At 40.6% G+C, this 19,655-nt stretch overlaps 1 protein-coding gene, 17 non-coding genes and 1 pseudogene across 18 annotated transcripts in view; 10 read left to right on the top strand and 9 right to left on the bottom strand.

Annotated features, from left to right (window-relative positions):
- Positions 1–106: 106 nt before the first annotated feature.
- Positions 107–313, bottom strand: LOC117806899. Its single transcript, XR_004629805.1, has one exon. It is a non-coding gene; the product is annotated as a small nucleolar RNA U3 (small nucleolar RNA).
- A 502-nt stretch (positions 314–815) lies between these two features.
- On the top strand, positions 816–1,022 carry LOC117806886. The gene has a single exon (XR_004629793.1). It is a non-coding gene; the product is annotated as a small nucleolar RNA U3 (small nucleolar RNA).
- A 553-nt stretch (positions 1,023–1,575) lies between these two features.
- LOC117806875 lies at positions 1,576–1,782 on the bottom strand. Its single transcript, XR_004629782.1, has one exon. It is a non-coding gene; the product is annotated as a small nucleolar RNA U3 (small nucleolar RNA).
- Positions 1,783–2,233: 451 nt separating this feature from the next.
- Positions 2,234–2,440, top strand: LOC117806909. The gene has a single exon (XR_004629814.1). It is a non-coding gene; the product is annotated as a small nucleolar RNA U3 (small nucleolar RNA).
- Positions 2,441–2,871: 431 nt separating this feature from the next.
- LOC117806897 lies at positions 2,872–3,078 on the bottom strand. Its single transcript, XR_004629803.1, has one exon. It is a non-coding gene; the product is annotated as a small nucleolar RNA U3 (small nucleolar RNA).
- A 502-nt stretch (positions 3,079–3,580) lies between these two features.
- On the top strand, positions 3,581–3,787 carry LOC117806933. Its single transcript, XR_004629835.1, has one exon. It is a non-coding gene; the product is annotated as a small nucleolar RNA U3 (small nucleolar RNA).
- Positions 3,788–4,340: 553 nt separating this feature from the next.
- On the bottom strand, positions 4,341–4,547 carry LOC117806921. Its single transcript, XR_004629824.1, has one exon. It is a non-coding gene; the product is annotated as a small nucleolar RNA U3 (small nucleolar RNA).
- Positions 4,548–5,000: 453 nt separating this feature from the next.
- LOC117806891 lies at positions 5,001–5,207 on the top strand. Its single transcript, XR_004629797.1, has one exon. It is a non-coding gene; the product is annotated as a small nucleolar RNA U3 (small nucleolar RNA).
- Positions 5,208–5,637: 430 nt separating this feature from the next.
- On the bottom strand, positions 5,638–5,844 carry LOC117806915. Its single transcript, XR_004629820.1, has one exon. It is a non-coding gene; the product is annotated as a small nucleolar RNA U3 (small nucleolar RNA).
- A 502-nt stretch (positions 5,845–6,346) lies between these two features.
- Positions 6,347–6,553, top strand: LOC117806890. Its single transcript, XR_004629796.1, has one exon. It is a non-coding gene; the product is annotated as a small nucleolar RNA U3 (small nucleolar RNA).
- Positions 6,554–7,106: 553 nt separating this feature from the next.
- LOC117806895 lies at positions 7,107–7,313 on the bottom strand. The gene has a single exon (XR_004629801.1). It is a non-coding gene; the product is annotated as a small nucleolar RNA U3 (small nucleolar RNA).
- Positions 7,314–7,778: 465 nt separating this feature from the next.
- On the top strand, positions 7,779–7,986 carry LOC117806917. The gene has a single exon (XR_004629821.1). It is a non-coding gene; the product is annotated as a small nucleolar RNA U3 (small nucleolar RNA).
- Positions 7,987–8,232: 246 nt separating this feature from the next.
- Positions 8,233–19,655, bottom strand: part of exoc3l4 (exocyst complex component 3-like 4) — a 37,540-nt gene continuing 26,117 nt past the window's right edge. The window contains exon 14 of the mRNA XM_034675697.1: positions 8,233–10,914. Coding sequence (XP_034531588.1) covers positions 10,695–10,914 — 220 coding nt within the window. The 3' untranslated portion in view covers positions 8,233–10,694. The remainder of the gene's footprint in view (positions 10,915–19,655) is intronic.
- Positions 11,230–11,410, bottom strand: LOC117806916 (annotated as a pseudogene).
- On the top strand, positions 16,005–16,211 carry LOC117806910. Its single transcript, XR_004629815.1, has one exon. It is a non-coding gene; the product is annotated as a small nucleolar RNA U3 (small nucleolar RNA).
- Positions 16,766–16,972, bottom strand: LOC117806914. The gene has a single exon (XR_004629819.1). It is a non-coding gene; the product is annotated as a small nucleolar RNA U3 (small nucleolar RNA).
- LOC117806902 lies at positions 17,424–17,630 on the top strand. Its single transcript, XR_004629808.1, has one exon. It is a non-coding gene; the product is annotated as a small nucleolar RNA U3 (small nucleolar RNA).
- On the top strand, positions 18,425–18,631 carry LOC117806912. Its single transcript, XR_004629817.1, has one exon. It is a non-coding gene; the product is annotated as a small nucleolar RNA U3 (small nucleolar RNA).
- Positions 19,104–19,310, top strand: LOC117806894. The gene has a single exon (XR_004629800.1). It is a non-coding gene; the product is annotated as a small nucleolar RNA U3 (small nucleolar RNA).

Below are 19,655 nucleotides of genomic sequence, written 5' to 3'. Positions count from 1 at the left end.
TAATTGTCAGTTTGAGAATGAAAAGTGAAGTATTAACTTGTGAGAACATGACATGCAAAACTATTAATTAGACTTATATATATTTTTATCTGACAATGTTTAAAGATCCACTCAGATCATGTTTCCTCCATCAGAGAGTCTCTCAGAAACTCTGAACGGTCTTCAACAGTGGAGATGAAACAAAGTCTTCCCACCAGCTTCCTGCTCTGAAGGAAACATCTGAACTCTTCATCGTGGACAGCGAGACCAAACTCTTTAGAAACACATTTCTCAAGTCAACAACTAAAGAAATGATCCCTGAAAGTATCGTCTTGGTTTGTTCTAGATGTTTCTCACACTCTAATGTCTGGAGACCAGAACTCTCACTGATGGTGAATATCTAATGTTCACAAAAACACTCCTACATCTACTGACACATTAACATCAGTGAAAACCCCTGAGCAGGTGCACCATGATGGCTCTTGTGAAAATGAAGCAAACAGTCATGACTTACAGGGTGAGGTGCATCTTTATTGTAACAAATACTAAGAGGCAGGTGTTTAGACTTGTAGAAACTGGGGTGTTATTTGTTGACAGAAATAACTTACTACAAGTGGAATTCACATCCAAAATTTAGTTGGCATCAAAAAGTGGAGGGTCAAAGGTCACAATAGTTTCAAGTCAAGAAGCTCAGAATTGTGACCGTTAGAGCTCTCAATCTGGCTCTGATGATGCTGTGATGGTAGCAGGTATGTGTTTGTGATCCTTAGGAGTTCACCATCAGTGATAGTTCTGGTCTCCAGACATTGGAGCTTGAGAAACATCCAGAACAAACCAAGACTATACTTTCAGGGATCATTTCTTTAGTTGTTGACTTGAGAAATGTGTTTCTAAAGAGTTTGGTCTCGCTGTCCATGATGAAGAGTTCAGATGTTTCCTTCAGAGCAGGAAGCTGGTGGGAAGACTTTGTTTCTTCTCCACTGTTGAAGACTGTTCAGAGTTTCTGAGAGACTCTCTGATGGAGGAAACATGATCTGAGTGGATGTTTTATTTTTTGTTTAAATTCAGCTCCACAATGTGAAGCAGTTCTGGCATTAAAGTGCACATCAGTCACCAAAATGTCTGAACACCAGTGTCAAAGTCTCTGAGAATAAAGATACGCCTTACTCATTGGGTCAAAGGACCAGCTGCTTCAATCCCTCATGAACAATCATGGTGCACCTGCTCAGGTGTTCTCACTGATGAGGCCTGATCAGACTGTTTCTTGTTCTTCTGTCTCTTGAGTGTGTTGGCAGAAGTTGTTAGATTATCCTTCTTTACTCTCAGAACCTCAACTAAAATTTTCAGACCTGTCCGAGCAGAGCACTTTGAATCCCAATAATTGTAACTCAAATGTGTTCTTGGCACGAGGTATTTCTACGCCAAAAAGTAAACTTTGAAATTCAGTGGTGATAAAAGTTTGTCAATCTGAAATTGAACTAAAAATCTTTAAATCATCTATTTCAATTTCTGTTCATTAACATGGAACATGTAGTAAACCTCAAAGCCTATATGGACTACATTTGGAATTCAAGTTTTTTTTAACAGATCAAAAGATCCACTCAGATCATGTTTCCTCCATCAGAGAGTCTCTCAGAAACTCTGAACAGTCTTCAACAGTGGAGAAGAAACAAAGTCTTCCCACCAGCTTCCTGCTCTGAAGGAAACATCTGAACTCTTCATCATGGACAGCGAGACCAAACTCTTTAGAAACACATTTCTCAAGTCAACAACTAAAGAAATGATCCCTGAAAGTATAGTCTTGGTCTGTTCTGGATGTTTCTCACGCTCTAATGTCTGGATACCAGAACTATCACTGATGGTGAACTCCTAAGGATCACAAACACATACCTGCTACCATCACAGCATCATCAGAGCCAGATTGAGAGCTCTAACAGTCACAATTCTGAGCTTCTTGACTTGAAACTATTGTGACCTTTGACCGTCCACTTTCTGATGCCAACTATATTTTGAAGTATCATTCTTCCACTGCCTGGTTGATTAACATTTTTGGAAACACGTCTCCTCTGTACTCACAGAAATACCAACTCTGCTATCACACATTAAAATGAAACGTATTCCCAAACATCAAACAAATCTGGCTCTGATGATGCTGTGATTGTAGCGGGTCAGTGTTTCCGATAATTAGGAGTTCACCATCAGTGAGAGTTCTGGTCTCCAAACAGTAGAGTGTGAGAAACATCTAGAACAAACCAAGACTATACTTTCAGGGATCATTTCTTTAGTTGTTGACTTGAAAAATGTGTTTCTAAAGAGTTTGGTCTCGCTGTCCACGATGAAGAGTTCAGATGTTTCCTTCAGAGCAGGAAGCTGGTGGGAAGACTTTGTTTCTTCTCCACTGTTGAAGACTGTTCAGAGTTTCTGAGAGATTCTCTGATGGAGGAAAGATGATCTGAGTGGACATTGATTCAACAATAAAGTGATGTATTTTGAAGTTCTGTTCAATCTAATCAAATCTGTGGTAGAATTGCTAAGACTATATACTACTTGTACATTCAAACTATTTCAAACTGAAGATCTTCCTGACTTCTTAGTTTTGCATCATGAAAAAAAAAGAAACAATATAACTACTTCTACAATTAACAGTGACCTAAGTGTTTCCAGGTATTGTACATACAGTTTAGAAAGCTACAGTTTTTTTTTGCTTTTACCAAGTCAACCACTCTTTTCTAAGAAAAGGTCTACACTTTTAACAGAGCAACCAACTGCTTAAGGAGTTGCCAAAATAATTGTCAGTTTGAGAATGAAAAGTGAAGTATTAACTTGTGAGAACATGACATGCAAAACTATTAATTAGACTTATATATATTTTTATCTGACAATGTTTAAAGATCCACTCAGATCATGTTTCCTCCATCAGAGAGTCTCTCAGAAACTCTGAACGGTCTTCAACAGTGGAGATGAAACAAAGTCTTCCCACCAGCTTCCTGCTCTGAAGGAAACATCTGAACTCTTCATCGTGGACAGCGAGACCAAACTCTTTAGAAACACATTTCTCAAGTCAACAACTAAAGAAATGATCCCTGAAAGTATCGTCTTGGTTTGTTCTAGATGTTTCTCACACTCTAATGTCTGGAGACCAGAACTCTCACTGATGGTGAATATCTAATGTTCACAAAAACACTCCTACATCTACTGACACATTAACATCAGTGAAAACCCCTGAGCAGGTGCACCATGATGGCTCTTGTGAAAATGAAGCAAACAGTCATGACTTACAGGGTGAGGTGCATCTTTATTGTAACAAATACTAAGAGGCAGGTGTTTAGACTTGTAGAAACTGGGGTGTTATTTGTTGACAGAAATAACTTACTACAAGTGGAATTCACATCCAAAATTTAGTTGGCATCAAAAAGTGGAGGGTCAAAGGTCACAATAGTTTCAAGTCAAGAAGCTCAGAATTGTGACCGTTAGAGCTCTCAATCTGGCTCTGATGATGCTGTGATGGTAGCAGGTATGTGTTTGTGATCCTTAGGAGTTCACCATCAGTGATAGTTCTGGTCTCCAGACATTGGAGCTTGAGAAACATCCAGAACAAACCAAGACTATACTTTCAGGGATCATTTCTTTAGTTGTTGACTTGAGAAATGTGTTTCTAAAGAGTTTGGTCTCGCTGTCCATGATGAAGAGTTCAGATGTTTCCTTCAGAGCAGGAAGCTGGTGGGAAGACTTTGTTTCTTCTCCACTGTTGAAGACTGTTCAGAGTTTCTGAGAGACTCTCTGATGGAGGAAACATGATCTGAGTGGATGTTTTATTTTTTGTTTAAATTCAGCTCCACAATGTGAAGCAGTTCTGGCATTAAAGTGCACATCAGTCACCAAAATGTCTGAACACCAGTGTCAAAGTCTCTGAGAATAAAGATACGCCTTACTCATTGGGTCAAAGGACCAGCTGCTTCAATCCCTCATGAACAATCATGGTGCACCTGCTCAGGTGTTCTCACTGATGAGGCCTGATCAGACTGTTTCTTGTTCTTCTGTCTCTTGAGTGTGTTGGCAGAAGTTGTTAGATTATCCTTCTTTACTCTCAGAACCTCAACTAAAATTTTCAGACCTGTCCGAGCAGAGCACTTTGAATCCCAATAATTGTAACTCAAATGTGTTCTTGGCACGAGGTATTTCTACGCCAAAAAGTAAACTTTGAAATTCAGTGGTGATAAAAGTTTGTCAATCTGAAATTGAACTAAAAATCTTTAAATCATCTATTTCAATTTCTGTTCATTAACATGGAACATGTAGTAAACCTCAAAGCCTATATGGACTACATTTGGAATTCAAGTTTTTTTTAACAGATCAAAAGATCCACTCAGATCATGTTTCCTCCATCAGAGAGTCTCTCAGAAACTCTGAACAGTCTTCAACAGTGGAGAAGAAACAAAGTCTTCCCACCAGCTTCCTGCTCTGAAGGAAACATCTGAACTCTTCATCATGGACAGCGAGACCAAACTCTTTAGAAACACATTTCTCAAGTCAACAACTAAAGAAATGATCCCTGAAAGTATAGTCTTGGTCTGTTCTGGATGTTTCTCACGCTCTAATGTCTGGATACCAGAACTATCACTGATGGTGAACTCCTAAGGATCACAAACACATACCTGCTACCATCACAGCATCATCAGAGCCAGATTGAGAGCTCTAACGGTCACAATTCTGAGCTTCTTGACTTGAAACTATTGTGACCTTTGACCGTCCACTTTCTGATGCCAACTATATTTTGAAGTATCATTCTTCCACTGCCTGGTTGATTAACATTTTTGGAAACACATGTCTCCTCTGTACTCACAGAAATACCAACTCTGCTATCACACATTAAAATTAAACGTATTCCCAAACATCAAACAAATCTGGCTCTGATGATGCTGTGATTGTAGCGGGTCAGTGTTTCCGATAATTAGGAGTTCACCATCAGTGAGAGTTCTGGTCTCCAAACAGTAGAGTGTGAGAAACATCTAGAACAAACCAAGACTATACTTTCAGGGATCATTTCTTTAGTTGTTGACTTGAGTAATGTGTTTCTAAAGAGTTTGGTCTCGCTGTCCATGATGAAGAGTTCAGATGTTTCCTTCAGAGCAGGAAGCTGGTGGGAAGACTTTGTTTCTTCTCCACTGTTGAAGACTGTTCAGAGTTTCTGAGAGACTCTCTGATGGAGGAAACATGATCTGAGTGGACATTGATTCAACAATAAAGTGATGTATTTTGAAGTTCTGTTCAATCTAATCAAATCTGTGGTTGAATTGCTAAGACCATATACTACTTGTACATTCAAACTATTTCAAACTAAAGATCTTCCTGACTTCTTAGTTTTGCATCATGAAAAAAAAAGAAACTATATACCTACTTCTACAATTAACAGTGACCTAAGTGTTTCCAGGTACTGTACATACAGTTTAGAAAGCTACAGTTTTTTTTGCTTTTACCAAGTCAACCACTCTTTTCTAAGAAAAGGTCTACACTTTTAACAGAGCAACCAACTGCTTAAGGAGTTGCCAAAATAATTGTCAGTTTGAGGCTGAAAAGTGAAGTATTAACTTGTGAGGACATGACATGCAAAACTATTAATTAGACTTATATATATTTTTATCTGACAATGTTTAAAGATCCACTCAAATCATGTTTCCTCCCTCAGAGAGTCTCTCAGAAACTCTGAACAGTCTTCAACAGTGGAGATGAAACAAAGTCTTCCCACCAGCTTCCTGCCCTGAAGGAAACATCTGAACTCTTCATCGTGGACAGCGAGACCAAACTGTTTAGAAACACATTTCTCAAGTCAACAACTAAAGAAATGATTCCTGAAAGTATAGTCTTGGTTTGTTCTGAATGTTTCTCACACTCTAATATCTGGAGACCAGAACTATCACTGATGGTGAATATCTAATGTTCACAAAAACACTCCTACATCTACTGACACATTAACATCAGTGAAAACCCCTGAGCAGGTGCACCATGATGGCTCTTGTGAAAATGAAGCAAACAGTCATGACTTACAGGGTGAGGTGCATCTTTATTGTAACAAATACTAAGAGGCAGGTGTTTAGACTTGTAGAAACTGGGGTGTTATTTGTTGACAGAAATAACTTACTACAAGTGGAATCCACATCCAAAATTTAGTTGGCATCAAAAAGTGGAGGGTCAAAGGTCACAATAGTTTCAAGTCAAGAAGCTCAGAATTGTGACCGTTAGAGCTCTCAATCTGGCTCTGATGATGCTGTGATGGTAGCAGGTATGTGTTTGTGATCCTTAGGAGTTCACCATCAGTGATAGTTCTGGTCTCCAGACATTAGAGCGTGAGAAACAACCAGAACAAACCAAGACTATACTTTCAGGGATCATTTCTTTAGTTGTTGACTTGAGAAATGTGTTTCTAAAGAGTTTGGTCTCGCTGTCCACGATGAAGAGTTCAGATGTTTCCTTCAGAGCAGGAAGCTGGTGGGAAGACTTTGTTTCTTCTCCACTGTTGAAGACTGTTCAGAGTTTCTGAGAGACTCTCTAATGGAGGAAATATGATCTGAGTGGATGTTTTATTTTTTGTTTAAATGCAGCTCCACAATGTGAAGCAGTTTTGGCATTAAAGTGCACATCAGTCACCAAAATGTCTGAACACTAGTGTCAAAGTCTCTGAGAATAAAGATACGCCTCACTCATTGGGTCAAAGGACCAGCTGCTTTAATCCCTCATGAACAATCATGGTGCACCTGCTCAGGTGTTCTCACTGATGAGGCCTGGTCAGACTGTTTCTTGTTCTTCTGTCTCTTGAGTGTGTTGGCAGAAGTTGTTAGATTATCCTTCTTTACTCTCAGAACCTCAACTAAAATTTTCAGACCTGTCCGAGCAGAGCACTTTGAATCCCAATAATTGTAACTCAAACGTGTTCTTGGCACGAGGTATTTCTACGCCAAAAAGTAAACTTTGAAATTCAGTGGTGATAAAAGTTTGTCAATCTGAAATTGTACTAAAAATCTTTAAATCATCCATTTCAATTTCTGTTCATTAACACAGAACATGTAGTAAACCTCAAAGCCTATATGGACTACATTTGGAATTCAAGTTTTTTTTAACAGATCAAAAGATCCACTCAGATCATGTGTCCTCCATCAGAGAGTCTCTCAGAAACTCTGAACAGTCTTCAACAGTGGAGAAGAAACAAAGTCTTCCCACCAGCTTCCTGCTCTGAAGGAAACATCTGAACTCTTCATCGTGGACAGCGAGACCAAACTCTTTAGAAACACATTTCTCAAGTCAACAACTAAAGAAATGATCCCTGAAAGTATAGTCTTGGTGTGTCCTGGATGTTTCTCACGCTCTAATGTCTGGAGACCAGAACTATCACTGATGGTGAACTCAAGAAGATCACAAAAACACTCCTACAGTCACAGTGTGATCACTGATACCCTCTTTTTATTATGAATTCAACACTTAAAATGGAGGTTAACTCTTCATTACAGAAATAGTGTCATTTTTTTACATTATTTGGGTTCCACTTGTAGTAAGTTATTTCTGTCAACAAATAACACCCCAGTTTCTACAACTCTAAACACCTGCCTCTTAGTATTTGTTACAATAAAGATGCACCTCACCCTGTAAGTCATGACTGTTTGCTTCATTTTCACAAGAGCCATCATGGTGCACCTGTTCAGGGGTTTTCACTGATGTAGGAGTGTTTTTGTGACCATTAGATATTCACCATCAGTGAGAGTTCTGGTCTCCAGACATTAGAGTGTGAGAAACAACCAGAACAAACCAAGACTATACTTTCAGGGATCATTTCTTTAGTTGTTGACTTGAGAAATGTGTTTCTAAAGAGTTTGGTCTCGCTGTCCACGATGAAGAGTTCAGATGTTTCCTTCAGAGCAGGAAGCTGGTGGGAAGACTTTCTTTCTTCTCCACTGTTGAAGACTGTTCAGAGTTTCTGACAGACTACGGTTAAAAAAGAAGACTCTGCAGAATCGGTGTTACATGACCTGTGGTTTTTCTGGAGATCAACTTTTGCAGTTCCAGAGTTTTTCACAAAATTGGCTCTAACACTATTGTATGACACAGATAAAACATTTCAGGGAGTAAAACTAGTTTTGACATTTCTGAAAAGGATCATGACTTTCTTTTCACTGAGTTCATTTGTGACTTGATTCCAAACAAAGTTTCACAACTTGTGTTTGCTTCATGTGCTGATGGAAAAGAGTGAGTTCATGACACAGATCAGTTTCAGATGTTTTATTAAAAAAGGTTAAATAGATTTACACATTAGTATTCCTGTACGACCTCTTTCAGCCCCAGTAAAACATTTGGAGTCTAACTTCTCACACTCAGATTCACACTGCTGTCAGTATTCATGAGTTCTTTAGTACTTAATAAAAACATCAAATGACAGAAAACCCCTGAACCACCCTGAGGTACCAAACTCTTCACTGCTCCAGGTTCATAACGTGCACAAACATATTTACAAGAACACGAAAGCTAACATTGAGACAACAAATGTGCAAAGAAAATCACATTAAGCTATGGTTGTCAGAGTTTACTGCATCTCTGATCAGACAGTCACATGAAACTAGAGATATAAGAGAAGGACAAAAGGCACACTGATAATTCACTGTCAGGGCAACTTGGAGAGCTCACACATGATCAGTTCTTCATCTTCTACGTCCAGCTCCTCACAGGAGACCACATTCAGTTTTTCACAACTGGTCTGACGCTCTTAACTCAATCTGGGGTCCAGTAAAAACTTTAATTTTATTGAGAAAAACCTCCTCACAGCTAACATTTGGCTCTAAAACTTGATTTTTATTCAGCTGACAGCTTCGACACAGAAAGTTTCACAATCTCTGTAACCCCCCACGTCTGTAACTTAAGCCAGATTAGTTTGAGAAATGTTTTATTTCCCAGGAATCGATCCCCGCTGAGCTGGAATACATGCAACACTGCATGAGTCAGCCTTAAAAAGCCTTGTGAGTGAGGATGATTGGATGTTAGTGAATATGTTTATGCTTGCAGATGCATGAGGATAAGTTAATGCATCTTTAAATTAATTTGTATAAAAGCAGTCAATGCCTTCATGGAGTCATTCTTTAACTTCATTCGAGGAGACTCCCGGTGTGTTTCTTTAGATTTTATACCTAAAAAAGATTCCTCAAGAGCTCCACTTCCTGGTTTAGCTAGTTTCATAGATCACAGTAAAAGTTAAGTCTTGCACCAACTACTTCATAAACAGGCTGCTTACATCAAGACTTGAATATGTCCACAATATGGGAATGATTTTGGGCCAGTGCCCACCACCTCAACCTCCTTTAAAATGCTCTGTATGCTTCATATTTGTGTTAATTCAAAGGCACTTTAAAAAGAAACTGTCAACACAATTGTCGAAACAGTACCATAGATTTAGCAGCAGCTTTACACCTGATAAATTGTACCTTAAAAATGGGTTTGGTTACAATATGTTTAGTACAGACCTCCACCATTGTTGTTGACAATGTTAAAATCAGAAGTCCTGCCCCTTCTTGATTCTGATTGGTTTACGATCAAGGAGTGACACTGACCAGCGTGGCAGTGTTCCGTGCGTGCAGCGACAACCTCCAGCTGATGCTTCACGTTGTGGTCTCGTCTCACCCTGTCAGGATTCTCTTTAGCATAACCACCGGCTAACTTTACATGACCCCTCACTCTTATCAAATAATCTGCTCACTACATGTGCCATCAATCCAAAAGTCTATAAATGTCTTACACTGCTTATCACAGCTCTCCAGACGCAAAGGCCGGCTTCCTCTATATCTAACTAGCATAAATCAGTAAGAGCAGATCTGCTGCATGAACGGAAAAACAACATGTGCCCAATAAATATCCTGAAAAAGGGGAACTGTTAGCTTGGAGGTTTAAGCATGCATCCCATGTGTGGAGGCTGTAGTCTACCACTCTGCTCCCCACATTTCCTGTCTCTCCTTAGCTGTCCTATCCAGTCTGTGATGATTAAATGCAGCTGTGACTTAAATAAGCTCCCTAGCAAACAGTATAACGTTAACTTCTACCGCTGTTCATCACAACAAACTTAAAATCTTGATAAAGTTAAGCTCCCCTGATTAAGGTTCCTTCATCAGCAGCTGTACAAGATCTAGAATCCAACTACCTATGCTGCTGTTACAGTGCACAGCCCACACTGTGTTCCCATCCGAGTTACAGTGGCAGGACACACAAAGTGCTCGCGGGAATTAGGCTACAGTCCTCCATGCAGCAGCCACTAGTTTGACTCTCAGCCACCACTGTCTGCTCCTAAACACTTCCTGTCTCTCCTCAGCTGTCCTATTGAATAAAAGAAAATCTATAACCTGAGAGAAATGCTTCTTTAGTCCAAACAAGAGTCTACAACCTACAGGGTCTTTATTTAGGAGCATAAGAAGCAGCAGATCCTCACCGAACTAGCTGTGCCTTGTAAATGTTTGATGTTTCTGCTGTTTGGTGATTCACCAGTTCTAAAAAATAGCAAGCCTTGGATTTCCTCTTAAAAGGCCGAAGAATAGATCAGCTCATTTTTGCAGCTTGCGTAAAAAAAGTGTAGATGTTTGAGTGAAGGTGACTGTCTGAGAAAAAAGGTATATCACTTTTGTCAAAATGTGTCAAATCACCTCAGAAAAAAACTGAACTGTTGAGCTGTCATTCTTCCTCGTCTCTTCTTAGTTGTCGGGCAGCAGGAAGCTGAAGCAGGAGAAGAGCAGGTTGGACAGACAGTCTGTGTGGACAGGAACCTGCATGTCGCTGAATAAAACCTGGCTCCTATCGCAGACCGCGTTGCCTCGTTTCTTCTTCAGTTCTGAGAGTTTCTGGAGGATGAGCTGGTGTTCACGGCCTCTCACCAAGCCTCTGAAATACAGGACGGCCACCAGGTGCTTCTTACTGCAGGCAGAGAGGAAGAAAACAGGTGATCAGGAATTCTATGCAAAGTCACTTTTGCAATACATGTAAGATTTAAGAGACAAAACTACCAGAACATGGTTTGTAAAAATGAGTTGATGAAGGTACATTTTAATTGTTGGAGGTCAAATTCACATGAATCTACCTCAAAAGCAGCACTCTGTAGTTCTTCGTTTTTCATTATAACAGAACACAGAGCTTAATAAACTAGTAATGCATACAAACGTAGGAGAATTTTCAGTCACTTTAAAGTTTTAAACTTAAAGCAAGTGTGAGTCTTATATATTACATTAAGTGTCCACTCAGATCATGTTTCCTCCATCTGAGAGTCTCTCAGAAACTCTGAACAGTCTTCAACAGTGGAGAAGAAACAAAGTCTTCCCACCAGCTTCCTGCTCTGAAGGAAACATCTGAACTCTTCATCATGGACAGCGAGACCAAACTCTTTAGAAACACATTTCAGATCAAGCTCTGATCTTTGGGATAGGAAGGAAGAAGTTAGTTGGTAAGAGAAACTGCTTGAAGTTGTTTTTGGAAGCTAGCTATTGTCAGGTGCTGATTACGTTAGTTTCACTCTCGTTACAACAACAACAGGAGAGGCAGCTGACGCGTGTCGCACCCTCTATTGATTGCTACAGTGATAACAACTGGGGCGGAGTTTCACTGGAATCTTGGCTTTAAGAGAGCTTGATACGAATTTGCCAGCAGAACAAGCTCTGATCTGCGAGTCTACCTGTGCGAGTCCACTGAACAAGGCCACTGTCTGACCAGCAGTGTCACCTTTTGAAACGCATCATGTGCTATGAACATATCAAAGTCCTAAATCAGAGCAGAAACAAACGTTACAATGGCAGAAAACACAACCCTCAAAATCTGTCCTCTCTACAGTTTGCTTCCTTTCTGCAACCTTGCGTCACAGTTGGCCTCTGGAACTGCCACTCTGCAGTTAACAAAGCAGAATTCATTAACTCTCTGACTAAACTGTCCGACATTCAGGTCCTAGCCCTGACAGAAACTTGGATCCGCCCAGAAAACACTGTAATACCAACTGCCCTTTCAGTCGATGCAATCTTCTCTCATACACCTCGCTCTACGGGCCGAGGAGGTGGTACAGGCATTATCCTACCTGATGACTGGAACTTCAACCAGCTTAAACCAATGAGCAATAACACATCCTTTGAGTACCATGCAATAAAGGTCACTGCACCTATGAAGGCTTACATGGTTGTGGTGTACACTTGGACAGCTTCACTGTGGAACTGGACATGCTACTCTCAGACATACCTGATGATGGCTCACCACTGGTAGTTATGGGAGACTTGAACAAACTTGAGATAAACTTGAGAACAGACTTGAATAAAGCCAAGGCAACTGATTTTATCTCTCTATTATCCTCCTTTGGCTTAAAACAGATTGCAACGCCTCCAACACACAAAGCTGGCAATACACTGGATCTGATACTAATACGCAACTGCTCAACAGCTGATCTGAGTGTGACTCCTCTTCACCTCTCTGACCATTACTTTCTTCAGTTTTCGCTTGGATTACCAGAATCTCAACAATCCACTACTCAGTTCATATCATACCGCAGAGACATTCGGTCACTTGACCCAACTAAGCTGTCTGATGAGGTCTCAGCGGCTATGGCTTCATGTAACGAGTCCTTCACACTCTCTACTAATGAAGCTACAGACTCATTCTGCTCCCTACTGACCTCCTCTCTGGACAAACTCTGCCCACTGGTGTCCAAGCCTGCCCGAAACACTCCACCCTGTCCCTGGCTCACGGAGGTGATCAGAGAGCAAAGGGCAGGGCTAAGAGCGGCTGAGTGAAAGTGGCGTAAATCCAAACAACCCACTGACTTGACAGACTATCAGCAAAAACTCTCCTCATTCACCTCTGCTTTAAAATCTGCTAAGAAGGTGTTTTATCATGCAAAAATCTGTGCTGCCACCGATGCACGCAAACTCTTCTCCGCTTTTACTTCTCTGCTTTCTCCCTCAAACCCACAACCCTCCACTATGTTGACCCCGGACATGTTTGCCTCGTACTTTACTGACAAGGTTGCTACCATCAGTAACAAATTCTCTGAGCCTGACCAACTCAGCTCTCGGCCACCAGCTAGTGATTCCTCACTCAGCTCATTCTCTCCACTGAGTGAGAGCGAAGTCACCAGGCTTCTGCTTGCTGCTAAACCCACAACTTGTCCGCTTGATCTGTTACCCTCACATCTCCTGCAGACGATTGAGCCCACAATCAGCCCGGCTGTAACAAACATCATTAACTCCTCTCTGTCCACTGGTGTTTTCCCTACTACATTCAAGCAAGCCAGGGTCAGACCATTGCTCAAAAAACCCACTCTCAACCCAGCCCAGGTTGACATTACAGGCCGGTCTCACTTCTTCCATTCCTTTCAAATATACTGGAGCGCACAGTCTTCAACCAGCTCTCAGAATACTTACAGAACCGTGATCTACTTGATCAGTATCAGTCTGGCTTTAGGCGGGGCCACTCTACTGAAACTGCACTGTTGTCGGTAACAGAATCGTTGCGTATGGCTAAAGCAGCGGGTCAGTCCTCAGTTCTCGTGCTGCTGGATCTGTCTGCTGCTTTTGACACAGTAAACCACCAAATCCTCCTCTCTACACTCTCCTCACTTGGTATCTCAGGGTCTGCCCTCCAGTGGTTCAAGTCCTACCTCACAGGGAGATCTTTTAGAGTGTCATGGAGAGGAGAAGTGTCCAATATGCATGGCTTATCAACAGGGGTACCTCAAGGGTCAGTGCTTGGTCCCCTCCTGTTCTCAATATACACCACATCACTTGGTGCAGTGATCCACTCCCATGGCTTTTCCTATCACTGCTATGCAGATGATACACAGCTGTTCCTATCTTTCCCACCTGACGACACAACTGTCTCAGCTTGGATCTCATCCTGCCTTGCTGACATTTCTAAATGGATGAGGGAACGTCACCTACAGCTCAACCTGTCCACGACTGAGCTTATTATCATTCCAGCCAGTCCCACTATGGACCCACAGATCAATATCCAGTTTGGATCACAAAACCTCATGCCCACTAAGTCTGCCCGAAATCTGGGTGTCATGATCGATGACCAGCTAACCTTCAAGGTTCATGTGGCCTCGATTGCTCGGTCCTGCCGTTTCTCCCTCTATAACATCAAGAGGATCAGACCCTACCTGACAGAACACGCAACACAGCTCCTGGTTCAAGCTCTTGTAATGTCACGCATTGACTACTGCAACTCTCTACTGGCAGGCCTCCCTGCATTCACAGTTAAACCTCTGCAAGTGATCCAGAACGCAGCAGCACGTCTGGTCTTCAACCAGCCTAAGACAGCTCATGTCACTCCCCTGCTCATCTCACTACACTGGCTTCCAGTTGCAGCTCGCATCAGATACAAAACTCTAATCATGACTTACAAAGCAGTAACCAAAACTGCTCCAGTTTACCTGGAACCCCTCATCCAGGTCTACTGCCCTTCTCGCCCGCTACGCTCAGCCTCTGAAAAGCGCCTAAGTGCTTCCAGCACACAAGGCCTCAAAATCACTAGCTCGACTCTTCTCTTCTGTTGCCCCCAAATGGTGGAATGAATTGGCCAACTCCATTCAATCTGCAGAGTCCCTCTCTACTTTCAAAAGACAGCTAAAGACCCAGCTCTTTAGGAAGCACTATGCACTTAGCTAGACTGTTCTCCACTGTTGTCCCCAGTGGCAGATCATGTCTTCCAGCTACGATTGACTCACACTGTCCTGCTCTACTCTGGGACTCTGTGTTCAGCTCTTGAGGGACCCAGCACTTGGTACTTTGGTCATTATTGTGGTGATGTTAATTTTTGACGAAGATAATGGAAGGTCTTAAATTGGTTGGTTGCTTCATTGTAGATGTTCCTTACTTCGGGAAATTAAAAAAAAAAAAAAAAAAAAAAAAATTCCTTACTTTTTTTTGTGCATTGCCTTTACACTGCTTGGCAGTACCTGCACCCAAATTGACTTGAAGCACTTTGTTACTCTTACTGATCTTGTTTCCTCTTGTCTAGATCTTTGCTTGGGTTATTCTTGTTCTCGTATGTACGTCGCTTTGGATCAAAGCGTCTGCTAAATGACATTGTAACATTGTAACATTGTAACATTTCTCAAGTCAACAACTAACGAAATGATCCCTGAAAGTATAGTCTTGGTTTGTTCTGGATGTTTCTCAAGCTCTAATGTCTGGAGACCAGAACTCTCACTGATGGTGAACTCCTGAGGATCACAAACACACTCCTACATCTACTGACACATTAACATCAGTGAAAACCCCTGAGCAGGTGCACCATGATGGCTCTTGTGAAAATGAAGCAAACAGTCCTTTGACTTACAGGGTGAGGTGCACCTTTATTGTAACAAATACTAAGAGGCAAGTAATAATAATAATAATAATAATAATAATAATAATAATAATAATAATAATAATAATAATACATTTTATTTTGGGCGCCTTTCAGATCACCCAAGGTCACCTTACAGATCATAAAAACATTCATTATTAAAACATCATAAAAACAAACAAACAAACAAACAAAAAGTAATAAATAGAAAATAAAAACTAGTGAAGTGCAGAGAGTCCAATTAGAGTGAATATGCCAGTTTGAACAGGTGAGTTTTGAGTTGGGAATTGAATGATGTTATGGAGTCCGACTGTCTTATGTGTGGGGGGGGGGAGTTCCAGATTCTGGGTGCTGAGCAGCTGAAGGCTCGGGCACCCATGGCACTGAGGCTTGAGGGTGGGATGGTTAATAGTCCAGCAGAGGTTGAGCGGAGGGGGCGGGAGGGAGTGTATTCATGAAGGAGGTCGTGGAGGTAAGTGGGAGCCAGGTTATGGAGAGCTTTTGTAGGTGAGGAAAAGGTTTTTGTAGTGGATGCGGTATGGGACAGGGTGAAAAAGTGATGTTTTCTGCAATGAACATAGAGCTTGTGATTATAGGTGGAGCATGTGTGAAACTCAGAGTTCACCATCAGTGAGAGTTCTGGTCTCCAGACATTAGAGCTTGAGAAACATCCAGAACAAACCAAGACTATACTTTCAGGGATCATTTCTTTAGTTGTTGACTTGAGAAATGTGTTTCTAAAGAGTTTGGTCTCGCTGTCCATGATGAAGAGTTCAGATGTTTCCTTCAGAGCAGGAAGCTGGTGGGAAGACTTTGTTTCTTCTCCACTGTTGAAGACTGTTCAGAGTTTCTGAGAGACTCTCTGATGGAGGAAACATGATCTGAGTGGACTGTTTTATTTTTTGTTTAAATTCAGCTCCACAATGTGAAGCAGTTCTGGCATTAAAGTGCACATCAGTCACCAAAATGTCTGAACACCAGTGTCAAAGTCTCTGAGAATAAAGATACGCCTCACTCATTGGGTCAAAGGACCAGCTGCTTCAATCCCTCATGAACAATCATGGTGCACCTGCTCAGGTGTTCTCACTGATGAGGCCTGGTCAGACTGTTTCTTGTTCTTCTGTCTCTTGAGTGTGTTGGCAGAAGTTGTTAGATTATCCTTCTTTACTCTCAGACCCTCAACTAAAATTTTCAGACCTGTCCGAGCAGAGCACTTTGAATCCCAATAATTGTAACTCAAACGTGTTCTTGGCACGAGGTATTTCTACGCCAAAAAGTAAACTTTGAAATTCAGTGGTGATAAAAGTTTGTCAATCTGAAATTGACCTAAAAATCTTTAAATCATCTATTTCAATTTCTGTTCATTAACACGGAACATGTAGTAAACCTCAAAGCCTATATGGACTACATTTGGAATTCAAGTTTTTTTTAACAGATCAAAAGATCCACTCAGATCATATTCCCTCCATCAGAGAGTCTCTCAGAAACTCTGAACAGTGTTCAACAGTGGAGAAGAAACAAAGTCTTCCCACCAGCTTCCTGCTCTGAAGGAAACATCTGAACTCTTCATCATGGACAGCGAGACCAAACTCTTTAGAAACACATTTCTCAAGTCAACAACTAAAGAAATGATCCCTGAAAGTATAGTCTTGGTTTGTTCTGGATGTTTCTCACGCTCTAATGTCTGGAGACCAGAACTCTCACTGATGGTGAACTCCTAAGGATCACAAACACATACCTGCTACCATCACAGCATCATCAGAGCCAGATTGAGAGCTCTAACGGTCACAATTCTGAGCTTCTTGACTTGAAACTATTGTGACCTTTGACCGTCCACTTTCTGATGCCAACTATATTTTGAAGTATCATTCTTCCACTGCCTGGTTGATTAACATTTTTGGAAACACGTCTCCTCTGTACTCACAGAAATACCAACTCTGCTATCACTTATTAAAATTAAACGTATTCCCAAACATCAAACAAATCTGGCTCTGATGATGCTGTGATTGTAGCGGGTCAGTGTTTCCGATAATTAGGAGTTCACCATCAGTGAGAGTTCTGGTCTCCAAACAGTAGAGTGTGAGAAACATCTAGAACAAACCAAGACTATACTTTCAGGGATCATTTCTTTAGTTGTTGACTTGAGAAATGTGTTTCTAAAGAGTTTGGTCTCGCTGTCCATGATGAAGAGTTCAGATGTTTCCTTCAGAGCAGGAAGCTGGTGGGAAGACTTTGTTTCTTCTCCACTGTTGAAGACTGTTCAGAGTTTCTGAGAGACTCTCTGATGGAGGAAACATGATCTGTGTGGACTGTTTTTAGTAGTTAATATAAATGAATTTTCCTTATAAGCATATCAAATGTAGTAATACAAATAAAAACGTTACTTTTCTTCCAGAAAGTAGTCTCATTGCAATATCTCACAAAGACTTGCCTCCCTGTTTTTTTCAATCATTAATTCTTTTTTTATGCTTTAAAACGGAAAAGGACATTTTTAGGCAGACAAAGATCGGCCTTGTCCTGCTGCTCATGCTCAGTTTACTACTTTTCTGTCTCAATATTGCTGGTTTCTTGTTTTTGTAAAATCCTGCAGCTCTCAGAGAAGTACATGCCAAGATGCCATTTAAAAATAGAATGGTTTAGAAACAAGCAAACTCAAAATTTTAACCTTGCATCAGCTCTGAAAGAAAACTGGAACAAACAGTTGCCACATCTACCAGTGGAGATGTTTGCAAACACTTTCAAAAAGGGAGGGCTTAAAGAAAACAGTCAGTCTATCACTTGGTGTCCGTGTTGAAAGCAGAACAGGGATCATGTTTTATATGATTTAATTTGCTGCTGGGAAGCTTGTGATGTTCCTCCCTGCAAACAGGAAGCAGCTCTTAGGGGATAACAGTATCATAAGCATTAATGACTCGGCTGTCTTTGATGATCAGAGTGGTGATGGTCGTTAGAATTGATTTGTAAAAATGTCTTGAAGTGATGTTTTCTGCAATGAACATAGAGATTGTGATTATAGGTGGAGCATGTGTGAAACTCAGAGTTCACCATCAGTGAGAGTTCTGGTCTCCAGACATTAGAGCTTGAGAAACATCCAGAACAAACCAAGACTATACTTTCAGGGATCATTTCTTTAGTTGTTGACTTGAGAAATGTGTTTCTAAAGAGTTTGGTCTCGCTGTCCATGATGAAGAGTTCAGATGTTTCCCTCAGAGCAGGAAGCTGGTGGGAAGACTTTGTTTCTTCTCCACTGTTGAAGACTGTTCAGAGTTTCTGAGAGACTCTCTGATGGAGGAAACATGATCTGAGTGGGCAGACACTAAACCTTGTCATTAATCATTTAAGCTACAAAAACAGTTGGCTGGATTGTTAAAAATTTAGATCTCTTAAAATAGTGTTGTTGACTTAATTAATTGCAAAATAAAATTGTAGTTCTCTAAAATGTATTTAACTTGAAACATTTATTTCACTCTTAATTGTAGAAGTAGTTTTCTTATCTTTTTTTTAAGATGTTGCACAACTGACAAATCATGAAGAACTTGAGTTAAACATTGTTTGAATGTAGTAGAAGGATTATGTTCTTAGCAGTACTATAAAAGTTGTAATTTCATGAACAGAACAAAAAAATTACATCACTTTCACTGTTGAATCAGTGTCCACTCAGATTATGTTTCCTCCATCAGAGAGTCTCTACAAAAACCCTGAACTGTCTTCAACAACAGTTCACCATCAGTGAGAGTTCTGGTCTCCAGACATTACAGCGGGAGAAACATCTAGAACAAACCAAGACTATACTTTCAGGGATCATTTCTTTAGTTGCTGACTTGAGAAATGTGTTTCTAAAGAGTTTGGTCTCGCTGTCCATGATGAAGAGTTCAGATGTTTCCTTCAGAGCAGGAAGCTGGTGGGAAGACTTTGTTTCTTCTCCACTGTTGAAGACTGTTCAGAGTTTCTGAGAGACTCTCTGATGGAGGAAACATGATCTGAGTGGGCAGACACTAAACTTTGTCATTAATCATTTAAGCTACAAAAACAGTTGGCTGGATTGTTAAAAATTTAGATCTCTTAAAATAGTGTTGTTGACTTAATTAATTGCAAAATAAAATTGTAGTTCTCTAAAATGTATTTAACTTGAAACATTTATTTCACTCTTAATTGTAGAAGTAGTTTTCTTATCTTTTTTTAAGATGTTGCACAACTGACAAATCATGAAGAACTTGAGTTAAACATTGTTTGAATGTAGTAGAAGGATTATGTTCTTAGCAGTACTATAAAAGTTGTAATTTCATGAACAGAACAAAAAAATTACATCACTTTCACTGTTGAATCAGTGTCCA

This window comes from Notolabrus celidotus, chromosome 22 (assembly GCF_009762535.1).
Source record: "Notolabrus celidotus isolate fNotCel1 chromosome 22, fNotCel1.pri, whole genome shotgun sequence".
NCBI classification, from domain to species: domain Eukaryota; kingdom Metazoa; phylum Chordata; class Actinopteri; order Labriformes; family Labridae; genus Notolabrus; species Notolabrus celidotus.
The sequence above is the reverse complement of the archived record's forward strand: the minus strand, read 5'-3'. Positions and strand labels throughout refer to the sequence as shown.